The sequence below is a fragment of the Puntigrus tetrazona genome, chromosome 5, assembly GCF_018831695.1.
Source record: "Puntigrus tetrazona isolate hp1 chromosome 5, ASM1883169v1, whole genome shotgun sequence".
In the NCBI taxonomy this organism is placed as follows: domain Eukaryota; kingdom Metazoa; phylum Chordata; class Actinopteri; order Cypriniformes; family Cyprinidae; genus Puntigrus; species Puntigrus tetrazona.
This window is the reverse complement of record NC_056703.1, coordinates 2,625,853-2,649,775: the sequence shown is the minus strand read 5'-3', so window position 1 is coordinate 2,649,775 and position 23,923 is coordinate 2,625,853. Positions and strand designations below refer to the sequence as shown.

At 38.7% G+C, this 23,923-nt stretch overlaps 1 protein-coding gene across 1 annotated transcript; it reads right to left on the bottom strand.

Annotated features, from left to right (window-relative positions):
* Positions 1 to 414: 414 nt before the first annotated feature.
* Positions 415 to 10,620, bottom strand: LOC122345783 (neuropeptide FF receptor 1-like). Its single transcript, XM_043240235.1, has 4 exons — positions 10,602 to 10,620; positions 8,469 to 8,795; positions 3,878 to 3,971; positions 415 to 1,705 (listed from the first exon to the last, which is right to left on the bottom strand). Exons 1-4 carry the CDS (start codon positions 10,618 to 10,620, stop codon positions 727 to 729), a joined length of 1,419 nt encoding a protein of 472 aa, XP_043096170.1. The 3' UTR covers positions 415 to 726.
* Between the last annotated feature and the right edge of the window lie 13,303 nt (positions 10,621 to 23,923).

Here is a 23,923-nt window from a genome sequence, read left to right as displayed (position 1 = left end):
ATAATGTTCGATGAAGATATTTTGTAAATTAAAGCTTCATTTATTGACATGCATTGCTAAGAACTTTAAAGATGGTTTTCTTTGCTCCCTCGGATTCCAGATTTTCAAACAGTTGCATCGTTACAAACCAGACATTAATGGAAAAATAATTTATTCAGCTTGTTATGATGCATAAATCCCAACAAAAAAAATATCCCTATGACCGGTTTTGTGCTCCAGGGTCAGTGCTTGCTCTGAAAGGTGAGATTTGTCCTTTTGCTTAATTGGGGACGCTTCATTTCTAGCGGTTCTCTGATTATATGACAGAGACCATCTCTGCATTCAATAACAAATTAAGTGCTTGATCTTGTCATTATACATAACTATTACTCTGTTCTCCTTTTTGATACCGTTCAGTTCATTGACAAATAAATGTGTAGTTTAATAAAAATGTTTACTATAGTTAAACCATGCACAAATAACCATGGATTTATACAAATGGTGCCAAATACACAAAAACAAAAGACATGGCTCATTTTGTGTGTGTGTGTGTGTGTGTGTGTGTGTGTGTGTGTGTGTGTGTGTGCAGGTATTTGCAGCTTGTTTTGGTGTTTGTTTGTGTTGTGAGCATTGAACCCCGTGTGCTGTCAAACCGTTGAAGATAATAGTTTTCACAAAAGACATGTTTAGGCCCGAATCGTCCTGCTGATTAAGTGAAAGGTCTGGAAAGTCTCTTGAATAATCCATCTACTGGTCCCAGGCTTGGTTTTTACCCACCCTGACCGGGCTTATTTTCTCTGCCTCCTCCGTCCGAAACACTTTCTGGTTCATAGCCCCTTTAATCCCGGATCCCACGCTGGATCCCGTGTCATCCGAGCAGACCGAGTTATTACAGAGTCGAATGGTTCTCCTGTGCTCCAGCTCCAGACAGGTCCTGGAGTCCTTCACGTCTCCGTCGGTGTAAACCCGGTTCCTTCCACCAAAGGCCAAGGGATTAGAGCTGACCGCGGGATCCCTCGCGTCTCCTCTGGACTTCCGTCGCGGTCTGCTCCTCGTCTTCACCCCGCCGCAGCAGCACGAATGCGTTCTGCACACCGCCTGAAAACCCCGCTTGAAGTTCTCATTATAGTAGCCGTAGATAATAGGGTTGACGCTGGAGTTGGAAAACGCCAGCCAGTGAGCGAACGGAAACACATAGCCGCTCAGAAGATCCAGCTCGTCTTCGTTAAGACCGCCGTAATCGGTGAGGAGCATCAGAGTCCAGAGAGGCAGCCAGGAGAGCGTGAATAAAAGCGCCACCACGCTCAGCATCTTAATCACTTTAATCTTCTTCTGGGAAATGAGCGGCCTTCCTTCCTGGTGGGACTGCGCGCTCTCCTGCTGGTCGTTCCCGGAGATGACCGAGGTGGTGTAGAGCTTGATCCCGATGCGTCCGTACATGAGCGTGATCAGCGTGAGAGGGATGAGATAGATGTGAGCGAACAGGACGGTGGTGTAGACCTTCCTCATCTGTGGGCTGGCCCAGTTCTCGAAGCAGGAGAACAGAGGGTATGTGTGGTTGTAGTCTTCGTCGTGGACCATGTAGTGGTGCTCCACTCTCTTCACGGTTAAAGTGACCGCCGACGGACACATAATCACCACCGCGAGCCCCCAGATCATCACTATGGTCACTTTGGCCACCAGCAGGGTCAGTTTGGGCTGGAAGGGATACACGATGCAACGAAACCTGGAGGAGAACGGAACCGAGTTAATCTTCTGCCTTTTACCGTAATAGTTCTCAAATACTCTATTATAAACACTTTTTAAAAGTAATGCATTACTCCTTAAAAATATAACCGATTTTGTTACTTGCATGTCTCATAAAAATACGTACCATTGCACTTTTTCTTGTGCAAAACCATTTTTATGTGCTTTACAGCACGTTCCGCTACAGTTTCAAGGAGAAATGTCCACTAAATGGCGCTAAAAACACAAGTTCAATATGTGAACCCTGGCACATTTTACATATTATGTTAATACAGGTATGTACAGCAATGGTTCAGAATATAAATATCGGTGGATCGTAGCTAAAAGTAAATGTCGTGTCGGAAATATGCCTTACACCAAATCCAACTCTAAACCTACCCAATAGTTAACTGATGCAAAACTGATATAAAATGCATTTGTTGAAGCAGCAGTGCTATTTCTACTTCATTTTAAATTCGACCTGTTTTGTTATTCATGGGCTTCGAATCAGAGCTCAGTACATCTCTGTACTCTGTGATCTACCCAACAAACTTACCGTCTATGAAAACATAGATATGAAGCTGGATATGTGTAATGCATCGGTTTTCAAATATCCCAGCCTATTAATATTGTGTTAATAATAATTATGCTTTCATCGAAACTTGTGATAAAAGGAATAAAAAGTGAACACTGCCTCTAGTGTTCATTTCTTTTGGAAACTGCAGTGATATGTACATGTAGGTACAAATTTCATGCCTCGCTAAAAAGTGCAGCCATTATGACATTATGCAAAATGAGAAATGTTCTTTTTGAAGCACTGAACAAATTAATGGGTCGATCTCACAATGTCCAGGTCACATCTCAGCCAAAAATCTAACCAAGAACAAGAAGGAAATTATACTTTGAATGAAGTAAAGTAAGGCTATTTCAGAACCATTGACATTCTTTTTATATTGTTACCATGGCAATTACCAAATGACATTACTTTAATGCATAATGTATTTAGTTTTTAATTTGGTAAAATCTTTTCAATAGTGATTCTTATTCGTTGTAGTGTGTGTATGAGTGTGTAATATATATATATATATATTGTATATATATGTATATATACTGTATATATATATATATATATACTATATATATATATATATATATATATATATATATATATATATATATATATATATATATATATATAAATAAATGATAAATGATAAATCAAAATGATTCCTGAAGGATTATGTGACTCTGAAAACAGGAGTAATGATACTGAAAGAGATCAGCTTTGATCACAGGAATGGTTACGTTTTAAAATGACGTAAAATTAACGGTAAGCAGAATTGTTTGCCAGAATTCTACAGTAAAAAATACGATAGCAACATTTTAGGCTTTGCTGTTTACATCTTCAAATTTTCCAACTTCCAATTACAATTAAATACCGCAATTTCACGAACTGATACGATGCTAATATACCAACCTATTAAAGCACTTTGAAATACACTGATAACCAACAACTTCAGGGGGCGATGAACCAAAACCCATCACACGCAGCTTTTAAATAATAATATAAATACGGTGATTAAACTTTAACAACATTATGGACCAGTTTCACAGAATTATTATAATCACACTTAGGAAAAAACTAAACATTACTGGTGTGCTTTTTGAGACAAAACAAAGGCGCTGATATGTTTTAAGATCGCTCAGTGCAAGTCTTTATTCATTTAAAACAGCTCGGATTTCAATTTTAATTTAGGACTAGACTTAAGCCTTGTCTGTGAAACCAGGGGTAGACATCACAACCCTAATAAACATAACAGATGAGAAAAAAATCAAGAAGAATTAATGCAATCATTTTTTATATGTATATTTTTTCTGTAAATTTTACATTCTTTTTCACTTCCAAAATGGTATTTCCATTGCAGTTTTTACCGTATATATTAGGGGAGCTTACCATTAACCATTTAACAGGTTTTTATTGTAGCATTTTCAGTTTTTATTATTTAAATCATGGCCATTTTTACTGTTTTTTTACCAAACGACCCATGTATAATTACCCAGCGTTTTTACAGTGTAATCGTCACTGGAAATAATGTGACGATACTCTCTTCCCCTCTCAGAATTAGTTTCTGAAGCGTATGGTGAGGTTTAATCCCGTGTGGTCAGCACCGACCTGTCCACGGCGATGGCCACCAGCGTGAAGACGGAGGCCGAGACCGACATGCCCTGCACCAGACCGCTCATCTTACACACGGTGTTCGTGAACGCCAACCTTGGGGAAAAGAGAAAAATATGAAATGACTGACAAGGCAAATTGTGCTACACTAAACACACACACACACACACACACACACACATCTTTTAGGTGACAGATTGTTGAGCGTCGAGAGTAAAAGATTCGTCTGGTTTTCTCAGCAGGATGTCTGAGTCTTACACCGTCGTATGAGAGGAGATAAAGAATCCTCCTCAATCTTTTTGTACAAAAACTACCGCTTGGAAGAAAGATGCAGGGTTTTTTTCACTTTTACTTTAACAACAGGGCCTTCCTCGAACCCCAAGAGCCCTGCTTTTCATTGCCTCACAATTCAGAATATCTGCTAACATTGACACATCCGTTCATTTATAGCTATAGCTAATGTCTCGGCGGACAATGACTTTATTTTATAGTGTAAGGATCTTTATGGGTACAGAAATAAAATTGCAATGCTTTTCACTATATGCACTTAATCAAGCTGCATTGACATTTTCTCAGGAGCGCAGTTCTTTCGGCAGTTATTGTGTTCATCTGATGCTTTTATCCATTAATTCAAGGTACTCATTTTCTCTGGGATTCCTGGAGAACTGTACAGTCGCTGACTCCTTTAGAAACACGTGAAGATGAAAGTCTTGAAGTAATCACACAGAGAAGGGTAGCACTTATACACACTTATCAATCAATCAATCAATCAATCATTTTTATTTCTATAGCGCTTTTAACAACACAGGTTGCATCAAAGCACTGTACAGTATAAAGTACTGGACCAAGAAACTCTGAACAGAACTTCTAAAGAGGAGATGATGGGGATCGTTGATGACACACACCTCAACATTATCAGTCACAGAAACTAGGTCTCAGAGCACACGGATGAAAACAAACACGGCAATCCAGGAGCGGGACATTAGTGGCTAGATGGAGCAGGAATGAACACTTTCCAGATGTTTTACTGGAGCTCACATCTGTTCATCTTATTGTGAGAATCACACAAAAACACATGACCAGCAACAACTATATATATATATATATATATATATATATATATATATATACACACACACACATACAGGTGCTGGTCATAGAATTAGAATAACATCAAAAGTGGATTTATTTCAGTAATTCCATTAAAAAATGAAACAATATTCATATATAACTATGTTCTATGCCATATTCATTCATTACACACGGACTGATATATTTCAAAAGTTTATTTTTAAATTATGAATTAATAACGATAACTAATGAAAATTCAGTATCTCAGAAAATCTATCATTTTTTATTATTATTATTATTATTTTTATTTTATTTTATTATTTTATTACTTTCTTTTTATATATATATATATATATATATATATATATATATATATATATATATATATATATATATATATATACACAGAGAGAGAGAATAAAAATAAACCAAATAATAAACTCTGAACTGCACACAGATTTCTAGTTTGAATGAGTCTGAGTCATTCCCTCAATAAACTAAATCAAACAGACATACCCTCACTAAGCTAAAATCATTGCTTTCAGTCATATTCAGTCATATTCAGTCATATCACACAAGTAATTGAGGTTTGGGAGAAATAAACCAGCACAACGTTTGGTTGCACTTTTTATTTTACAGTATCCAGTGCACCTAAAAACTAAAGTGTTAAGGCTATAGAGTTAGTATCTAGTTATTGTAATTACTAATATAATAAAAGTGCATATAGCATTTACAGGTGGACAAGGACTGTTAAAGTCAAGTAAAAGTGTTACAGTTTATTATTTAAGTGTCTTTTTTACAATGTAATTATACATTGAGCAATATTAATAATTATTTAATATTTATTTATTTAATATTCATTTATTTATTTATTTAATATTTATTAATTATATATATTGTTGTTGTTATTATTATTAATAATATTAATATTAATAACTACATTTAGTTAGAAGTTTGGTCACTTGTGAATATGCATAACCTCTTGCTATTAGTAAGTATTTGCCACATGTGTAACCATTTTATTTTTATTGATTTCTTTATTCGCATTCATTCATTCTTTGACAAATAGAAAGTTCAAAAGAAGGAGCATTCGTTTATTTTCTTTATTCTGCATGTGTGTGTGTTCCAGCAGAAGAAGTCCCTGATTGTGGACAGCCAGGAAGGGTGGTCCGCAAGAGACATTAAAACATCTGGACAGGACAGAGAAAAGGTTCAAAACGGCCGGTGACCGGGGCTGAAGCACATTCTGATGTCTTATGAAGAAAGCGATCGATACTCCCAGTTCTGTTCTCACCGGAGCAAGCATAAACAATCATTCCTCTCGTCTACTAAACAATAGGCATACATAATGTTTACATGATGATTCATTGATAACCACCTTGAATGCAACGCTACGTGAGTCGCTTTGGATAAAAACATCTGTCAAATGAATAAAAGGACGAGTCAAACTAAGCCGAAGCGGTTCTGCAGTAATTGTGTCCGAGTGCGAGTTTCCGCTGTGTTTGCCGCTTTTGGGGAAATGCTAGAGCGGAACGAACACTTAAAACGTTTTTCTCCAGGAAGTGAGCATCTGTAAAGCAATCAGAGACGCTGCGTGCGACTCACTTCGGTGAGTCATGTTCAAAGACGCAGACGACTTTAAGATGATGGAGGAGAACGCAAAGGACAACGTGCAATCGTTATTGCAGAAGACGACCCACAGACAGTGATCAGGGTTTTGCATTATACTGAACCGTCCTGAAATAATGCTACTTCACTAAAACACAACTAATTGTACGCGAGGCATCGATTTGAGCGCATCTGACCACGGAGACGTGTGTAAACTAAACGGGTTGCTAAAAAAACTGAGAAAGAGGCAGACTAACTTCTCTGAGCTGATCCGTTCTTGCGGTGCTAAGTGCCCTAGCAGAGATTCTAGCTTTCGCACAAATAGCAGCAGGACACACACGCTGTACGTCATGTTCTGAAGTATATACACGCATACGCTCTTAAAGCCTTTTAAAGGCCGTGCAAAGACTGTGTTGAGAGAGAGCCGCTGGCGGAGGGCAAAGGGCTGAAAACCCCAGAGCCTGGTGATCAGAGCGTCTCGTGTTTCGGCGTCGGTGTTACGTGCACGACGCTATTCTGATCATTATATTTGGCAAGAGGCGTTAGGACCCTTTCAGGCTGCTGCTCACAGCAAGCGTCGCACAACTTGATATTTCACTTCATTAAATGATCAAAGGAGATTTTAATCATATCTGTTTTGCTGAAAATCAGTTGCCCGATTGCTTCAAATCAAAACTAAAAAGTTGTTTTATTTAACCCGTATGCTTTATTTTATTAGAAAAATCGATTATTTTTATGCCAATCTCCTCTAAAAATTACATCACTAAAGTGCGCTAATGTACAAACCTTCATCATTTTTCTTTCACATTTACAATTTTGCTGCATTCAAATTTATAAAACATTTACATTAAACTCAATGTTGAGACAATATTATTTTGGCATGTAACAGATTTTTAATTACTTTTATTAACCAATTTTTCCATTATTTTTATTTCATAATGGCATGCGTTTATGTGTTTTAATAGCTATTTGGCTTTAATCCAATTTCATTTTATTTATTTAATATTTATTAATTATTAATATTTTCATTATTATTATTATTATTAATAATATTAATTACATTAAATTAGGGTTTGGTCACTTACAGGTAAATGTAAGTGACCAAACAACAGATTTTTTATTACTGTTATTAACCAATTTTCCATTATTTTAGCATTGTTTTTATTTCATAACATGTGTTTTAATCAAATTATTGAGCATGTTAGTCATTTTGTTTTAATTCATTTTCCTATTTGACTTTAATCCAGTTTCATTCGAGTTTTCTTTTGGACCCCATTGACTTTCATTGTGAGGCGACACCTTCTTGTCTGGACTTGTTCGGAGCGACATTTACACAATTTGCAAAATGTCCACTTCTGACTGAACTATCAAGACCAGACACACTGCTTTCAGCTCTGCTTTTTCTCAGAAAGAGTGTCGGCAAGCTCCAGCTGGCGAAATGTGGTCCAGAGCAGCGTTTTTGTCCAGTTCTGACCTGAATCCAGTATTTGATTAGAGCCTTTTGTTTTATAGAGCCAAAGTCCAATAGCAAGAGCAAACATACGGATTGACATAAATGCAGCCGCCGGTGAATGTCAGAATAGGTCAATGCTGCATGGGTTTAGCACTAGACTGAGAACCGCGGGATTGATGTAAAAGCCTCTGTAATGCAGTGGATAAGAACAAACCTTCCTCAGGTTCAGCTCAAAAATAAAAGAGACGCTCGAAAGGTGTTCTTTTAGCCACAAGTGCTGGAGAAGTTTCAGCTAAGGAACAGAATGCATGTGTTACCTGCTTCCTGGTGTCACGATATAAACCCCCCGGGATGCACTTTTCAGCGAGACACCACATATCACAGCGTTTTACCAAAGAATGAACACTAGAAATGACACCCTTTTAAAAAAAGGGCCTATTTTTATGAGACCAGGACGGTTACCTGTAATGAGGTTGTCCACCAGGGTGGTCGGGATGCAGAAGACGCCCACCAGAAGGTCGCTCACGGCCAGGTTGAGGATGAAGAGGTTGGTGACCGTCCTCATCCGCCGGTTCTCCAGCACAATCAGACACACCAAGCCGTTTCCCACCATGCACAGCAGGAAAATGAAGAGGTAGGCCACGGTCAGGACGGCAGCCACGGAGAGAGAGTGCTGGTAGTAAGGGTAGTAGGTGATGCTGGTGTGGTTGGTGATGTTACTGTGGTTCGCGTATTCGCTCTGGAGGCTGCTGTTGAAAAAAAGCTCCTGCGACGTCTCCATTTCTGCCGTCCTGGATCCCTCTTGCAAGGCACCTGGACACAAATCACCACCGGGTTCAAATCATAATGTCAAAAATAAAGTGCCGAGAATTTGGGCACCAGCGTGTGTCAGGCTAATGGGCATGTGCGCTCACTAAGAGACTGTTCCTTGCTCGGGTTCTCTGTGATTTTACGCCTAGTGAGTTTCAAAGCATTCATGGACGTACCGTACGGGCAAAAATTGCTTTCGAAAAATGCAACGAACACACGGGTGACTGCATTAGAATTTCCTGAATAGATCGCAATGCAGGGAAAAAAGTTGTGCTACAAGCTAGCGCTGTCAAACGATCAATGTGCACATAGTTTGCACAATATGTGCGCGCTGTGTATGTTTATTATGTGTTTATATGTAAATATAAATACACATGCATGTATGTATTTCAGGCAAATATGTTATGCTTACATATTAAATATGTAGAGTATAAATATACAAATGTTATGCATGTAAATATTTCCAAAATATATGCTGTATGTGAGGTGTTTATATACATAAGATAATAATTATACAACGTACGCACACATATCTTTTCTCCAAACTGCTCGTCTTCTGTTAGAGCAAAAAAATTTTATGAAAATATTTGTATGAAAGTTTATTTTTCTTTAATGCATAAACCATTCGTTTGTGCTAAAAAAAGACGATTATTGTATGTTCAGGTTTTAATATTTTCCAAAAACACGATTTGATTTGAAAACAAGACAGACAAGATGTAATAAAACATTTTTCTGCAAATCTGAACTTTTTTACATCGCAGAAAGTTCCATTTTATAGAAGACATGTATTTCCAAGAAGATAAAATATTTCCATTTTATAATATTTTATTCAATAATGTTAATGCCCAAAATACACATAAAAAATATAATTATATCCATGCTTTTTCTGTGCAAGAATAGAAAGATTCATATGTGAATGAAGATGGTTTTATTCAGAAGCGTCCTTCTTCTTGTCTAAAAACAATTTTGATGAACTTTTTCCAATCCACTTCAAATGTTGACTACTACTGTATTTATAATAAGATAAATATATATATAATACAAATACAATAAGATAAAAAATATATATTATATCCATTCATTAATTCACCAAACCACTTGAACATAAACGTTTAATTAAAGGTTTATTATTCATGGCTTGGCAAATAGTTTTTAATGCTTACATCTTATACAGGTTGGAGTGGTTTATGCTTTAAAATGTTATGTTTAGGTTTCAAAAGGATGGTTTATATTTGGATTCTGGTTCTACAACACAAAAAAAATGATGAATTACAATTAAATATGCAAACGGTGATTTTTATTTGTAATCTTTTAGCACACGTAAGGCTGAAATGATCAAAATAGAGATTGAGATAGAGTCTATAAACTGAGTTTGCACTGAAATAAGTTGAATGGCTAACGTTGGAACGCCTGAGAAATGTCAAGGCAGTGCTGTCTTAAATACGAACGCCTACTGAATCAATTGAAGTGACGTAGTTGTTTAAATTATGATGGAGAGAGATATGTTTTTCTGTGTGCTCGCGCAGATCTGCCATCTTTCTTTTTTTCCCAGAGACAGACATGACTGCAGAGATGAAAGTGAAATCCTTGACCTTTCGGCACTAATTGTTCTTCTGTTTCGACCGCTTTAATCCGATGCGTCTCTGCGAGAGTTAAAGCTATGCTTGGGACATGGATCCAAACAGTTAAACCTTATAATACAGAGTGACCGGCATGCTGTAAAGTTGAGCACGTTCTTGTAACGAATCTGTTTATCTGCCGGTGAAATGCATGGGATGCCACCGAGGTCTCCGGCCATTAAGCTGTTTCGCGAAGATGTCGAGTTTGTCGTAAGTCATAAAACAATGGAGGGAGACGTGCGGAGAAGCGAGTCTCTGTCTCAGAGATGAAGATTAAGGATACGCTCTCTTTTGTTTGGTTTAAAGCTGTAGTGTTGTGTGAAACCTCACGGCGTGCACCGGATACTCCCTAATTAGAGATCTTTAGCAGCATAATTGAATCGATCTGTCTTCTTTAGCGGACCCTGCGATTCAGATTCAATTAAGATTCACTCCTTGCCTCGTCTTTCAGCTTTGATGCTTCTTTTTGTTTTTTTTTTTCTTCCGTGACCTTTTTTTTAAAATGTGAGCAGCGTAAGGAGCTCTGAGTCACTCCGTCTAAAAGCCTCGCTGACGGCTGGAAAAAAATACCGTGATCCATAGATATTAGTCACTGCTTGATTTTAAAGGCACAAGCGCGTATTTGCACGCCAACAATTCATTACGCTTCGATTGATGATTCATTTCAATCAGACAAAATCAATTTAGCCTCCCTTTATAATCAGAAGGAGATTATGTCATAATTACGTCGTTCAGATTGAGGTTTTTAAGAGGCTGGCAGTTATTAATATTAGAAACGCTTAAGATGTTTCCAGGCATTCTCAATCATCGTATGATTCGTTTAACGTCCTCCTATTGTTTTATCATTTGGTGCACCATATAAAGTCATATCAGTCGGTTTGTGAAAAATAGTACCTTCTTAGTATCTAATAATCCATAGGTTTGGCGAAAAAAAAAGTTTTTAGAAATACACGTGCAGTGTAAAAACGTGTGTGTGCATAATAAGTGCATTGCACCAAATGATTCATTTAAATGTAAGCACGTAATAAAGTCTTCTAATATAAAGCAGGACTGGGATTTATGTTGAAACGATGTAATAATTGTATATTGGTAACACCTAATTGTACAGTATGCGCACTTACATACACTGATAATGTACTTACTCAAGAAAGCCCTGGTAATAAGGGGACTACATGGGGTAGGAGTTGAGGGTCGGCGCCTAGTTATTACCTAGTTCTCCTAACAGGACTGTTTCCTCTGTTTGCATCAGTTAATCAGCATGAAGCGAGATTTTCCAGACAATCAGGCTGTGATGTGATGCATTTACTGATAAAGTCAAATTCTTCATCATGAGAGAAATACATCGCTTCCGTCACCGAGGACAAACAGAATAATAAGTCTAATTAAACCAGTTGATGGAATGCATTTACAAGAAGTCTCTCTCTGTAGACATAATTATATATATATTATCTTATCTACAGTATAAGACACATGTTTATTGGATAACCTCTCCATATTTAGCTGCTCTGTGTAATTTGCTGTTTAATTGACCGAGCTCTGAAGATAAAGCGATCTTGTCGTCTAAAACACTTTTCTGTTGTATCTAATTCCTCCTAATTTGCACGAACTGATCAAAGCGGCGCCGTGAGTCTCGCAAAAGTGGACTGGAGAGGCCAGGACCGACTGTACAGATATTGTTTTTCTTGGCGAAAAGTCTTTGAGCGGCGACTGATTGCAATCTCCAGACCATTTGATCAATCGACTCGGCGAGCGGGGAACTAACCTGCGGTCTGTCTGCCGTTCCGCTCTTTTTCGGGTTCACAGGAAATGCTTCAGACTCACTGGCGTTGAAAACCACCCAGAATATAATAAACAGCGAGATGCCTAGCACTCGGGGCCGTCAGAAAATAACCAGCTTTGTCAAAGAACGCGCAGCGAGACGCATCACATCAGGCTTCGGGATTGAAACTCCTGAAAGGCTGAGTCTCTTATATTAGCGGAGGGCATTAGAAGTGAAGTATAAAATGTCACCTCATGATTTCAACTTCTAATAGAGCCGTTGGAGGGCTTCCTTGAGAAGATAGACCTCTATATTGGTTCCTAGAGATTTGCCACTTCTTTGTCATGCCTTTGAGATCTAAGTGAGACCTTTTACAAAAGAATTAAACAAACATAGAGCCACCTGTATACTGTATAAGAGGGAAAGTGAGACTGTCCAGATGCACAAGAGCGCCTTCGTCTCGACCACACAGGCTTTCATTTTATATTATAATAATGTAGAGCGACAGAATAAATAAAACGCCTTCGGGATGGCTTTGTTTGCAGCTCACTTATTTGTTGCAGATTATAAATCATCTCCATTTGTTATGGACTGGTGTTCCTGTTTTTCCTTTTTTGGTCATGTTCCTGGCCTCGTCGTGCGATTATTAGTGAATTAGTTTTAGTTCTCCCTGGTTGTTTCCCCATGTTCAAAAACCCGTTCTGTTCGGTCCTCACTGTCTGGTTTTATTCGTCATGTTTCATTTCAAAAGGTTCCCCAACCATGACATGAAGTCTGTTCTAAAAGTTCTAGATGCGCACATTTATGCACATCTCTTTTTTTATATGGATATGCGTTTTGGTAATGTTTTATGTCTTAAGTGTCATTTTAAGTGGTTTGTGGTCTGGTTTATTTATCAACTCTGAAATCTGAGGTTGCAAAAAAACCTAAACATGGAGAAAATCGCCTTTAAAATCATCCAAATGAAGTCATTAGCACTAATAATAAATTAAGTTTGTGGTAAGAAATGTACAATAGCTTCAGGGAACGTGATCTTAATCATGTTTGTCATAAAAGAAATATATTTCTATTTTCTGTGCTGCTGATGACCGCGTCTGTGCTCCAGAGTCACATAATGTATATAATATTTATATTTTATTTAGTATAAAGCATGCATGTTCAAGCCGCAGCTACTGAATGGGAACAGAATGCAATGGAAAAAAACCTCTCTGCTGAACCAAAAATGGAAACGTTGCTGCAAAGCAATATGTTTATAGTAGAAAAATACCATGCTTTTCCCGAGTTTCCTAACAGGTTTTAACGTGGGTGTCTTTGTGCTTAACTTTCAGCTTCTTCTTTTGATCTCTTTTTCAAGCATTTTATTCAATATATGTCTTTACACAGAGTCATGTGGGATCAGAGTTTCATTCTGCACAAACAAACGCGGGATCCGTCGAAAGGCTTCAGAGAGTGAGAGCGAGACATCCATTAAAACACGCTTGACAGAGTAATGTTACCAAATCCAGCTTTAAAAGCTACCACACCTGTATTTAGGATAAATTATAACGGTATTGCCAGAATGTTTTTCAAAACAGAAAAGAAGAACAGCGTGAGCGCGCGCGTATTCTTCAAGACTGAATAAAATTGCTAAAGGTGTTCCCACAGAGCCACAGCCATCATGCGCGGCTTGACCTTCGTTCAAAGGAATACCAACTCCACAATAGAACGAAAATTGGATTCATGGGTTGACCCCGGCCACCTCTCATCAGTGACGCTCAGCACAAATTACTCGCACATGCACGGGAAAGGAAAGGGATGTTTCTCGTCCAAAACGATTTGGTTCTCTAGGTATATTGTTCGAGTCGCCTGTCGTTGTCGAGTCACAAAAAGGGAGTTTGCATGGTAGTAATTTAATAAAATATCTTCTGGCTTTTCTGAAAGTTATTATGTTGCATCTTTCATCTTTAATTTTGAGACCAAGCCCTTGCCGTCTAATAAACGCTTCTCACTATTACTCTGTCTATTAGTTTTCTGTTTTTTCTGTTTTCACATGCTGGGAGAAAAAAAGATGTATGAGAGAAAATATCATACACGGTATAGCAGAGGATGATAAGCTATTTTTTATATATATATATATATATATATATATATATATATATATATATATATATATATATATATATATAATAGCTCCATTAGAAGAGACGTGTGTTCAGAACATTGTCTTGTTGTTTGCTGTTATTTTTAGCAGAAGGAGAGGTTTTAACGAAGTTGCTTTAAAAGTACAGGTAACACTTTATTTCTATGGTCCCTTGTGAACATTGTGTTGACTATAAGTAAGTAACTTGGCACCTACATTTCAGCTAACTTTCAAGAGCTAAAAGTGAACTTACAGGCTTGAAGTAGCATTTTTAGCATACTTTGAACATTATTCTTAGTATATTTCTAGTTTACTCGTTTAATTCTGCAAGTATATTCATAAGATTTAAGTAAATTTAAGATTAAACTCAACTTAAGTAAACTCCCCAGAGCTTGACAGTCATTACGACCATTATTATTATTATTATTATTATTATTATTATTATTTTTATTATTTTATTCCATAGCGTTACACAGTTATGATGCGGTTTTCATTTCTTCTTCACTTGTGTTTTTTCTTTTTTGGAATTTGAACATAATGAAAATACAGATTCTAGGAGCACAAGTATAGCTCAAATATATATATATATATATATATATATATATATATATATATATATATATATATATATATATAGTATATAGTATATTTAAATATAATTTTAAGTATGTTTCTGAGAAGTACATAAAGCCCATTTCTGACAAGTACATAAAAGTAGACTAAAATAATCCTATGTTAAGTTTAAAGGAAGTATACTAATAGCACACTTGAATAAACATATTTTTCATTTGGAGAACTGCACAACATCCCAAAACTAAACAAAGCGTGTACTGAGCACTTGAGGACTGCTGGGGTGAAATTTAATTACTTAATGGATGAAATGTTTTTTTTTATCAGCAGGTTTTATGAAGGAAAATTTAAGACCAATTTAGTATCGTTTTTAGACTTCAGATCTTCATTTTGCATCTCAAGTAAATGTGTATTAAGGATGCTTAAATATTTGAATAGTAAAAGAAGATGAAACTAGAAGATAGCTATTAATTTTTTACGGCGCATGCAACATTAATTGCCACAAATAAATGAATTCATGAATTAACTGCAACTGAATTGAGCTGCAATGGAGTCACTTTACAGCAGAATCTTGTTGGCGTTATTGGCACACAATTTTCCTGTTTATTAAAGTAAAGATGCTTCGACACAATCTGGTTGCGGCATTGGAAATACGTGCCTCTATCTGTATTTCTGCAAAACTAAAAATAAAACATACTTATACGTTCGAATTGAATCACTCTGGTGAGTAAAATATGCTGTAATTTTAATTTGTCATTAAAAGTATGTTTATATACTAGAAAGTGGGCCGTTGTGGTCCAAGCAGAACACAAGTATACTACTAATACACTGATATAAATATACTTAAAACATACTTGAACTTTACTAAATAATATTTTTTGCAAAACTAGAATATTCAGCACAAACGGCCATATCCCCTAAGTGCTATAAACCCTATTTATTCTATTAAAAAAATAGATTAGTCAAAAAAGTCAAATTTGAAGCCACTGGGTATTCAATTCAAAACGCTTGCAGGAAATAGATTTCAGGTGCCTCCAGATGTCTTTAAAGCTTTTATATGACCCATTTCATTCTCAGAATAATCTGAAGTGAGCAAAAAAATATTTAATATTTTTAAGCATTTTCAGGAGGAGGTAAGAAGCTTGAAGTTACAGAGAAGAGAATAAAGTGGCCATATGGCTTATATCATCACCAGAGAAGGTGGTGAGAGGCATTCTCACCTTCACCGCGTGTGTGTGTGTGTGTGTGTGTGTGTGTGTGTGTGTGTGTGTGTGTGTGTGTGTGTGCGTGCGTGCGTGCGTGCGTGCGTGTGTGTGTGTGTGTGTGTGTGTGCACTTTCCTTTCAGGTCAGTGATTTAAAAAAATGTAAATGCCTCATCGCATGAAAATGCCTAACATATCATTTTTAGTTACTGCCGATGCAGAATTTAATGACGGGCTGAGATGTTTTTTTGTGTGTGGTTGATTACTAATGAAAATGTTCCTACCGTTCCGAACGAGCGCGAGCCTTCGAGGCACAATGATACAACGCTGACATTAAAGCTGCATATGCCAATTATCTATGCTAATTTAGATGCTTTTCATGGCTTGAATGCACCCGAATCAAACGCCGGGGACTTGAAAATTTGCCACACATCAACGCAATTAGTATTTTTTTATAGTCTTGGCCGGTATCTACACTCCTGTGGAGTCTTCTGGACTGTGTGCTCCTCTCAAGGGACCAAGGTTTGGTTAGTTATCTCCTGCTGGTAGAAGACAGAAAAAATGTTTTTGCTAACGGTCGGGAACATACACTGCAATTTTAAAGTCTGCATTTAAAGTGATTTGTGCGTGAATGTAGTTGTTTATATGTCGTACTGAACATCTTTTGAGAGGGGACAGAACATCTAGCTGTATAACAATATAGATTTTTGTTGTTCTGCTTTTTGTGTTCTTTGCTTGCTGATCCGGCCTTGTATCTTTTACTAGTCCTTTTGTCAATGCATATACTGTATATTTGGGCTCTTTTGTGTCGCAGTTATTTGTTCGGTCTCGTCTTTGTGCGGCTGTGAGGTTTGATAAGTTTTGACAAAGTTGTTTTCAAATGATTGATTCTTGTATCTCTGCAGTGAGGCGAGAGCTGAAGTGATGCATGCTTGAAAAGACCTAATGTTAGGACTGGTTTAAGAGAGTTTAGATGTAAAAACGTGGTCATATCAATCTTTCATTTCCCAAAACTGTAGTAACATTTTATGCCAGTTTTGTTTCTGCACCTTAGACATAAACAGGCTGTTTTTTTGCTACTGTGTTTTTTGCACTGATTAGCAGGGACAGGAATAAATGCCAAAACAAATATGAATTAAACAGTGCTTGGGGAGATGTTTTTTGTGTATTTGGCTGCTGCTTCTCTTGTCCATTTCATTGGCTGTTGCTCTTCACTGTTCTCTAGTTTATACCAAACACCTGATGACAGATGAAGAAAAAACAACGACAAAGTGTGTGTGTGTGTGTGTGTGTAGCAGTGCTTTTATATGTGAATTCCATCATCTAGTTTAAATGAATTAAAAAATGTGAACTATGCAGCAACCCAACTATCTAATTTCATTTTTTGCTGTTGTCTGAACCAGTAAATACAAGAAAACCACACTATAGCATGCCTTCAGGGTAGAATAATGATTTTAAATGAAAAGTTCAAGGATGTCAAGAAAAGGCAGGTTATCACATTACTTCAATATGTTCTATATTATGAAATGTATTAGAAAATATTCTATTTTATACTTTATATATAAAGAACACATAAAAGAGTCACAACGTTGTCCAGTACAGCACAGCCAGGGCCCCACTATGGAGCCAGGTCTGGGGCTGGGGCCGGCATGCGAGCGCCTGGTGGCCAGATCTTGCCCCATGGGACCCAGCCTGAAATAGCAAAGTAGGGCCATCCTCCCGTGGGTCCACCACCTGCCGGAGGGACCGTAAGGCAACCCAACCCCTGGACACAGAATCTGATTTTAGGGACATGGAACGTCACCTCTCTGGGGGGGAAGGAGCCTGAGTTGTTGCGGGAGGTAGAGAGGTACCGGCTAGAGATAGTCGGGCTCACCTCCACGCGCAGCTTGGACTCTGAAACCCTTCTCCTCTAAAGGGGCTGGACTCTTCACTACTCTGGTGTTGCCCGCAGTGAGAGGCGGTGCATGTCGTGGCAGCAACCCCCAAACCCAGTGGTGGACATCAGAAGTAAGGGATGCTGTCAAGCTGAAGAAGGAGTCCTATCGGGCCTGGTTGGCTTGTGGGACTCCTGAGGCAGCTGAGAGGTACCGGTGGGCCAAGCGGACCACTGGCCGGGTGGTTGTGCAGGCAAAAACTCGGGTCTGGGAGGAGTTCAGTGAGGCCATGGAAAAGGACTATCGGACTGCCTCAAAGGAGGTTGCTGGTGGGAATCTGCTAACCTCAACTGGGGACATTGTCGGGCAGTGGAAGGAATACTTTGAGTGTCTTCCACTGAGGGAGCAGAGGCCGGGGACCTGGTGGAGGACTTGAGGTCCAGTCCAGGGTTGAGGTCACTGAGGTTGTTGAGAAGCTCCTCGGTGGCAAGGCCAGACGAGATCCGCCCAGACTACCTCAGGTCTCTGGATGTTGGCTGACACGCCTCTGCAGCATCGCATGGTCACGGGGGACAGTGCCTCTGAACTGGCAGACCAGCGTGGTGGTTCCTATTTTTAAGAAGGGGGGACCAGAGGATGTGCTCCAACTATATGGGGATCACACTCCTCAGCCTCCCTGGGAATGCCAGGGTACTGGAGAGGAGAATCCGTCCGATAGTTGAACCTCAGCTTCAGGAGGAACAATGCAGGTTTCGTCCTGGAACACTGAACCAGCTCTATACCCTTACTGGAGGGTTCCTGGGAGTTTGCCCAACCAGTCCACGTGTGTTTTGTGGATTTGGAGAAGGCATTCGAATGGGTTCCTCGCGGTGTACTGTGGGGGGTGCTCTGGGAATACGGGGTAAGGGGCCCATTGCTAAGGGCTGCCCGGTCCCTGTATGATCGGAGCAGAAGCTTCGTTCGCATTGCCGGCATTTAGTCAAACTTTTTCCCATTGCATGTTGGACTCCGACAGGGCTGCCCTTTGTCACAGGTCCTGTTCATTATTTTTATGGATAGGTTTTCTAGGCGCAGCCGGGGGCTGGAGGGGGTCTGGTTTGGTGACCACAGGATGTCGTCTCTGCTTTTTGCGGATGATGTCCTGTTTGCTGCATCTGGCCAAGACCTACAGTGTGTGCTGGGGCGGTTTGCAGCTGAGTGTGAAGCGGCTGGGATGAGAATCAGCACCTCTAAGTCTGAGGCCATGGTTCTCAGCCAGACAAGGGTGGCTTGCCCCCTTCAGGTTGGTGGGGAGCTCCTGCCTCAGGTGGAGGAGTTTAAGTATCTTGGGGTCTTGTTCACGAGTGAGGGGAGGATGGAACGAGTTATCAACAGACGGATCGGTGCAGCTTCTGCAGTAATGCAGTCGCTGTACCGGTCTGTCGTGGTGAAGAAGGAGCTGAGCCGCAAGGTGAAGCTCTCGATTTAACGGTCGATCTTCGTTCCTACTCTCACCTATGGTCATGAGCTTTGGGTCATGACCGAAAGGATGAGATCCCGAATACAAGCAGCCGAAATTCCTCTGTAGGGTGGCTGGGTGCTCCCTTAGAGACAGGGTGAGGAGTTCAGTCACTCGGGAGGAGCTCGGAGTAGACCCGCTGCTCCTCCACATTGAGAGAGGCCAGCTGAGGTGGCTCAGGCATCTGGCCCCAGGGAAGACCTAGGATACGCTGGAGGGACTTTGTCTCTCGGCTGGCCTGGGAGCGCCTCAATGTTCCCCCAGAAGAGCTGGAGGAATTGTCTGGGGAGAGGGAAGTCTGGCGTCCCTGCTTAGACTGTTGCCCCCGCAATCCGGCCCCGGATAAGTGGCAGTAAGTGGATGGATGGATGGATGGATAGAATTTAATTGCATTCCCCTGGTATATTGTGCTGTGTTACAGTAAAGGTACTGAAAGCTGAAATTATCCAACTTTGCAAAAATAAAACAATAAATTGATTGATTAAAATGATTCAATAGATCAGTTATTAAAACAGGGTCTTGCTGCCACCTACTGGCACTTTTGTTGCCATTTATTTATCAACGACAGACCTAAACCAACCAAAAATACATTCAGTAAAAACTTTATTTATCAATACTACCCATAATTCCTTAATTTCAGATAAAGAACAACCTTACAACTGATAGTTTTTTCAAGACGCCAATTTCATATGAAATAAAAACCTTTTCTGATCACACCACCACCCCTGAAATTTTGTAACAACCACCTATCAACCACTGTATAAATATGTGTGTGTGTTTGTATTGTGCATATGTGTACACATTTACAGTATTACTGTAACTACACATATATATATATATATATATATATATATATATATATATATATATATATATATATATATATATATATATATATATATAGTATATATATATATATATATATATATATATATATATATATTTGCCTACCTGCAATCTTTTTTTTTCAATCTTACTAAGATTCTCTCTTCAATATTCTTTGCATTCATTTGCACCTGGATGTGTTGTATATGTTGTGCTGTGTATTGTGTGTATTTTTTATAAATCAATAATTAGAATGCACATACACACATGCTTTCGCCGGGTCTCCTGTGAATAATCCACAGGTCCGTTGTTTATGACTAAATCTTTCTGCAAACCCCTCCACAGTCATACAAATGTGAACAGATTTTCACTCTAACTATCTGATACTCTCAAGATCTGTACAGCAGCCCAAGGACTCCCCACACTCAACACCTCAGAAGCATGGAGTACTTTCTTGGACCAAAAGCTATTTTCTATTTTTCTAGCGTTTAAGACATTACGCACATCACCAGACGGCCGAGTTATAATGACCCTGGACAAGTTCTGTCTCATATGTTAATGCCGCACTCATCTAAATACTCAAGAGATGATTTAGCTTTTTTTTGGCAGTCGTTGTTTTTTCTTTCACTGATGTTGTTTTTTCATTCAAACACCAGCTCCAAGAACACTCGTGTGCAAGCTCTGCTCAAGTATCACTATCTCTTTACGGCTCTCTCATCTTTTGATTAGTCTGGCAGATCCTGGCTGCAATATCAATTGCGGTATAAATTTGTTCCCCGAGTTCATCTGCTCCCTTCTTCAGAATCAATTCACCCGAAGCATAACTCCAGCATATCCCCCACTCAAGCCACGAACCGGATCTAAATTATAATCAAATAATCAGAGGTATTTATTCTGCCAGGTTCACACCGCTGGGTTTTAACAAAATCACCAAACACTTTGTTAACGGAGCTCAGCTTTTATTAGAAACCCATGACGAGCAGAAATCTTTTTGAATTTATATTCAAAAGAAAGCAAATGTAGTGGCTTTTATTCTATTCACTCTGCTTTAGATTGCTGTTCTATTAGATTGCTGTCCGCAGACTTCACCCAAGTTAGAGTAACCCGTGGAAATGGAATGTAAAACACTAATTACGATGGTATGAGGGCTTTGTAATGTCAGCGGCTCTAATATCTAAATTACATATTTGATAGGACTCGCATGCTTTCTGGTCTGACCTCAAGCACAGAAATATCCCCCAGAAAAGGCGACGGATAAAGAGCCTCCACTGAAATACGTGACACCGGTTTATGATTCTTTCAGACTTATTTTTCTCCCGATTTCAGCTGCGCTTCATGAAAATGTTGTGAAACCGCTTGCCTACCTGCAATCTTCAAACTAATTGGAGCATAAAATAAAACGGCTATCGGGTCTTCAATACAAGCGACTGTAGCAAAAGATCAGAGGCGGGAGCAGGAGTTTTTCGAAAGATGGTATTGAAATATTTCATGTGGAACAGCTATTTCATTAAAAATGAAAATATGCAAATATTACAGGGCTACTCTAGCAGACATCAGAGGAAGATTTCATAACAGGGAAATCAAACCCAATGCACTAATGACAGCAGTGTTTGCTCGGCTACAGATACAGCAACAATCACTTTTCTACTTCATTACAACTATTCAATAAAACGATTTAAAAACGTCCAACAAACGCTGTACACCAAAGCAGACTGCACTGTTATTAATGTGTCACAGAGTAGTTAAATCAGTCATTATAAACGGGTTTGTAGTGGGTCATGGGTTCTATTCCCAGAAGAGCAGCATAGTTGATAACATTTGGATAAAAGCTTCTGCCAGAAGCAAAATTTAGTTCAGCATGCCACTCAAGCCAGCAGTACGTGTTGATAAAGGCACTATTTCTCAGCTCAATGTATAAACACGATCATATACAGTAACATGTAACCTGCGTCGATTTTGGCAAAGCTGGTCATGGGTTCGATTCCCAGAAGGACACGCAAAAAATGATTAAATGTGATAAAATAACATGAATAAAAGCCTCTGCCAGTACACAAATGTTGCATATATGTAAATATTAGCACGCACTGGTCATGATAACATTGCTCTATCGCAGTCATATAGATATAAACGCGGTGACACGCGTTAAAGTTGTAAAAGGAAAAAGATTTACACAATTGCGCTAAAAACAAGCCCAGCTGCAACTTTTGCACATTCATTCATTTAATCGACATATCTTGCCATTATAAAGAAATGCATACTGCATGAATGGCTGTTTTTTGCATTTCTTCGGAAAAATATACGTCATTATGTATAAAACTTACCAGCAGACGCGGACCGCACACTTCTCACTCCGGTGCCCCGGAGACGCGCCGCGATTCAATGTCCTTGCGCTACTTTCACCCGCAGCTTTTCAAAAATGAAAAATGTGTTGAATATGCAGGCAGTGCACAATAGAATCGCTCGTGGTGAGAGTCTGAGAGAGCTGGAGGACTGCTGCTGATCGCGGCGCGCGCTTGGCATCTCCTCTGCTGCGCTCGCGCTCGCGCTCCGGTGACGCTCTGAGTCAACAAGTAGCGCTCAGGAGAAGCCTTTCCATTACATTCACAGCTGAACCCAGCCCTCTCTCTCTCCCCCTGCGTGTGTGTGTGTGTGTGTGTGTGTGTGTGTGTCATCCTCTGCAAACACCAGCGGCAGGTCTATCGGCGTGTCGTTAGGAACGCACCGCTATATTTGTAGCAATAGCAGAAATATGTTTTATGTTCTACATTTTTATTTTATGCAAAAAATCATTAGGATATAAGGATATAATGAAAACATTTTGTACATTTCTAATGCATATATATATATATATATATATATATATATATATATATATATATATATATATATATATGTGTGTGTGTGTGTGTGTGTGTGTGTGTGTGTGTGTGTGTGTGTGTGTGTGTGTGTGTGTGTGTGTGTGTATGTGTGTGTGTGTGTGTGTGTGTGTGTGTGGGTGTGTAAACCTTTCTGATTCATTACGTGCATTGCTAAGAACTTAATTTTGGCAAATTTTAAGGTGATTTTCTCATAATTCCTTTTTTTTCTGCATCCTAAGATTCCTCATATTGCTGTTAAGCTGTTTTAGCTCATGCCTTTTAATGCTCTCTTGTTGATTTTAATATCTACTGTTGACCTCATTTGTAAGTCGCTTTGTATAAAAGTGTCTGCTAAATGATTCAGCGTAGTGCAATGTAAATGTATTTATGATATAACAGTGTTATAGTGACACTATTTCTGCCAGAAGTGCAAAATCAACAGGGCATATTATAAATAACAATACAAAAAAACCCAATAAGATTAAATTTACCAAATTTTTTTTTTTTTGATAGTTTTTAATCATACATTTTAAGTAAAATGTATGTATGTAATTAAGTAAAATCCATTTAACTAACTAAAATTAGAAGACTAATTTACTTAACCATTTAAAATTAGAATTTGGTGATTTCTAGAAAACTGAGATGCTTCATCACAATGAAAATAAGTAAAAAAAAAAAAGACTCATGCAGTCATTCTCTAAAGCTTATTCTGTATTCTGACTTGATTTAACCACGACTTGAAATTCAGTATTTAGGTAACATACCTGCACTGA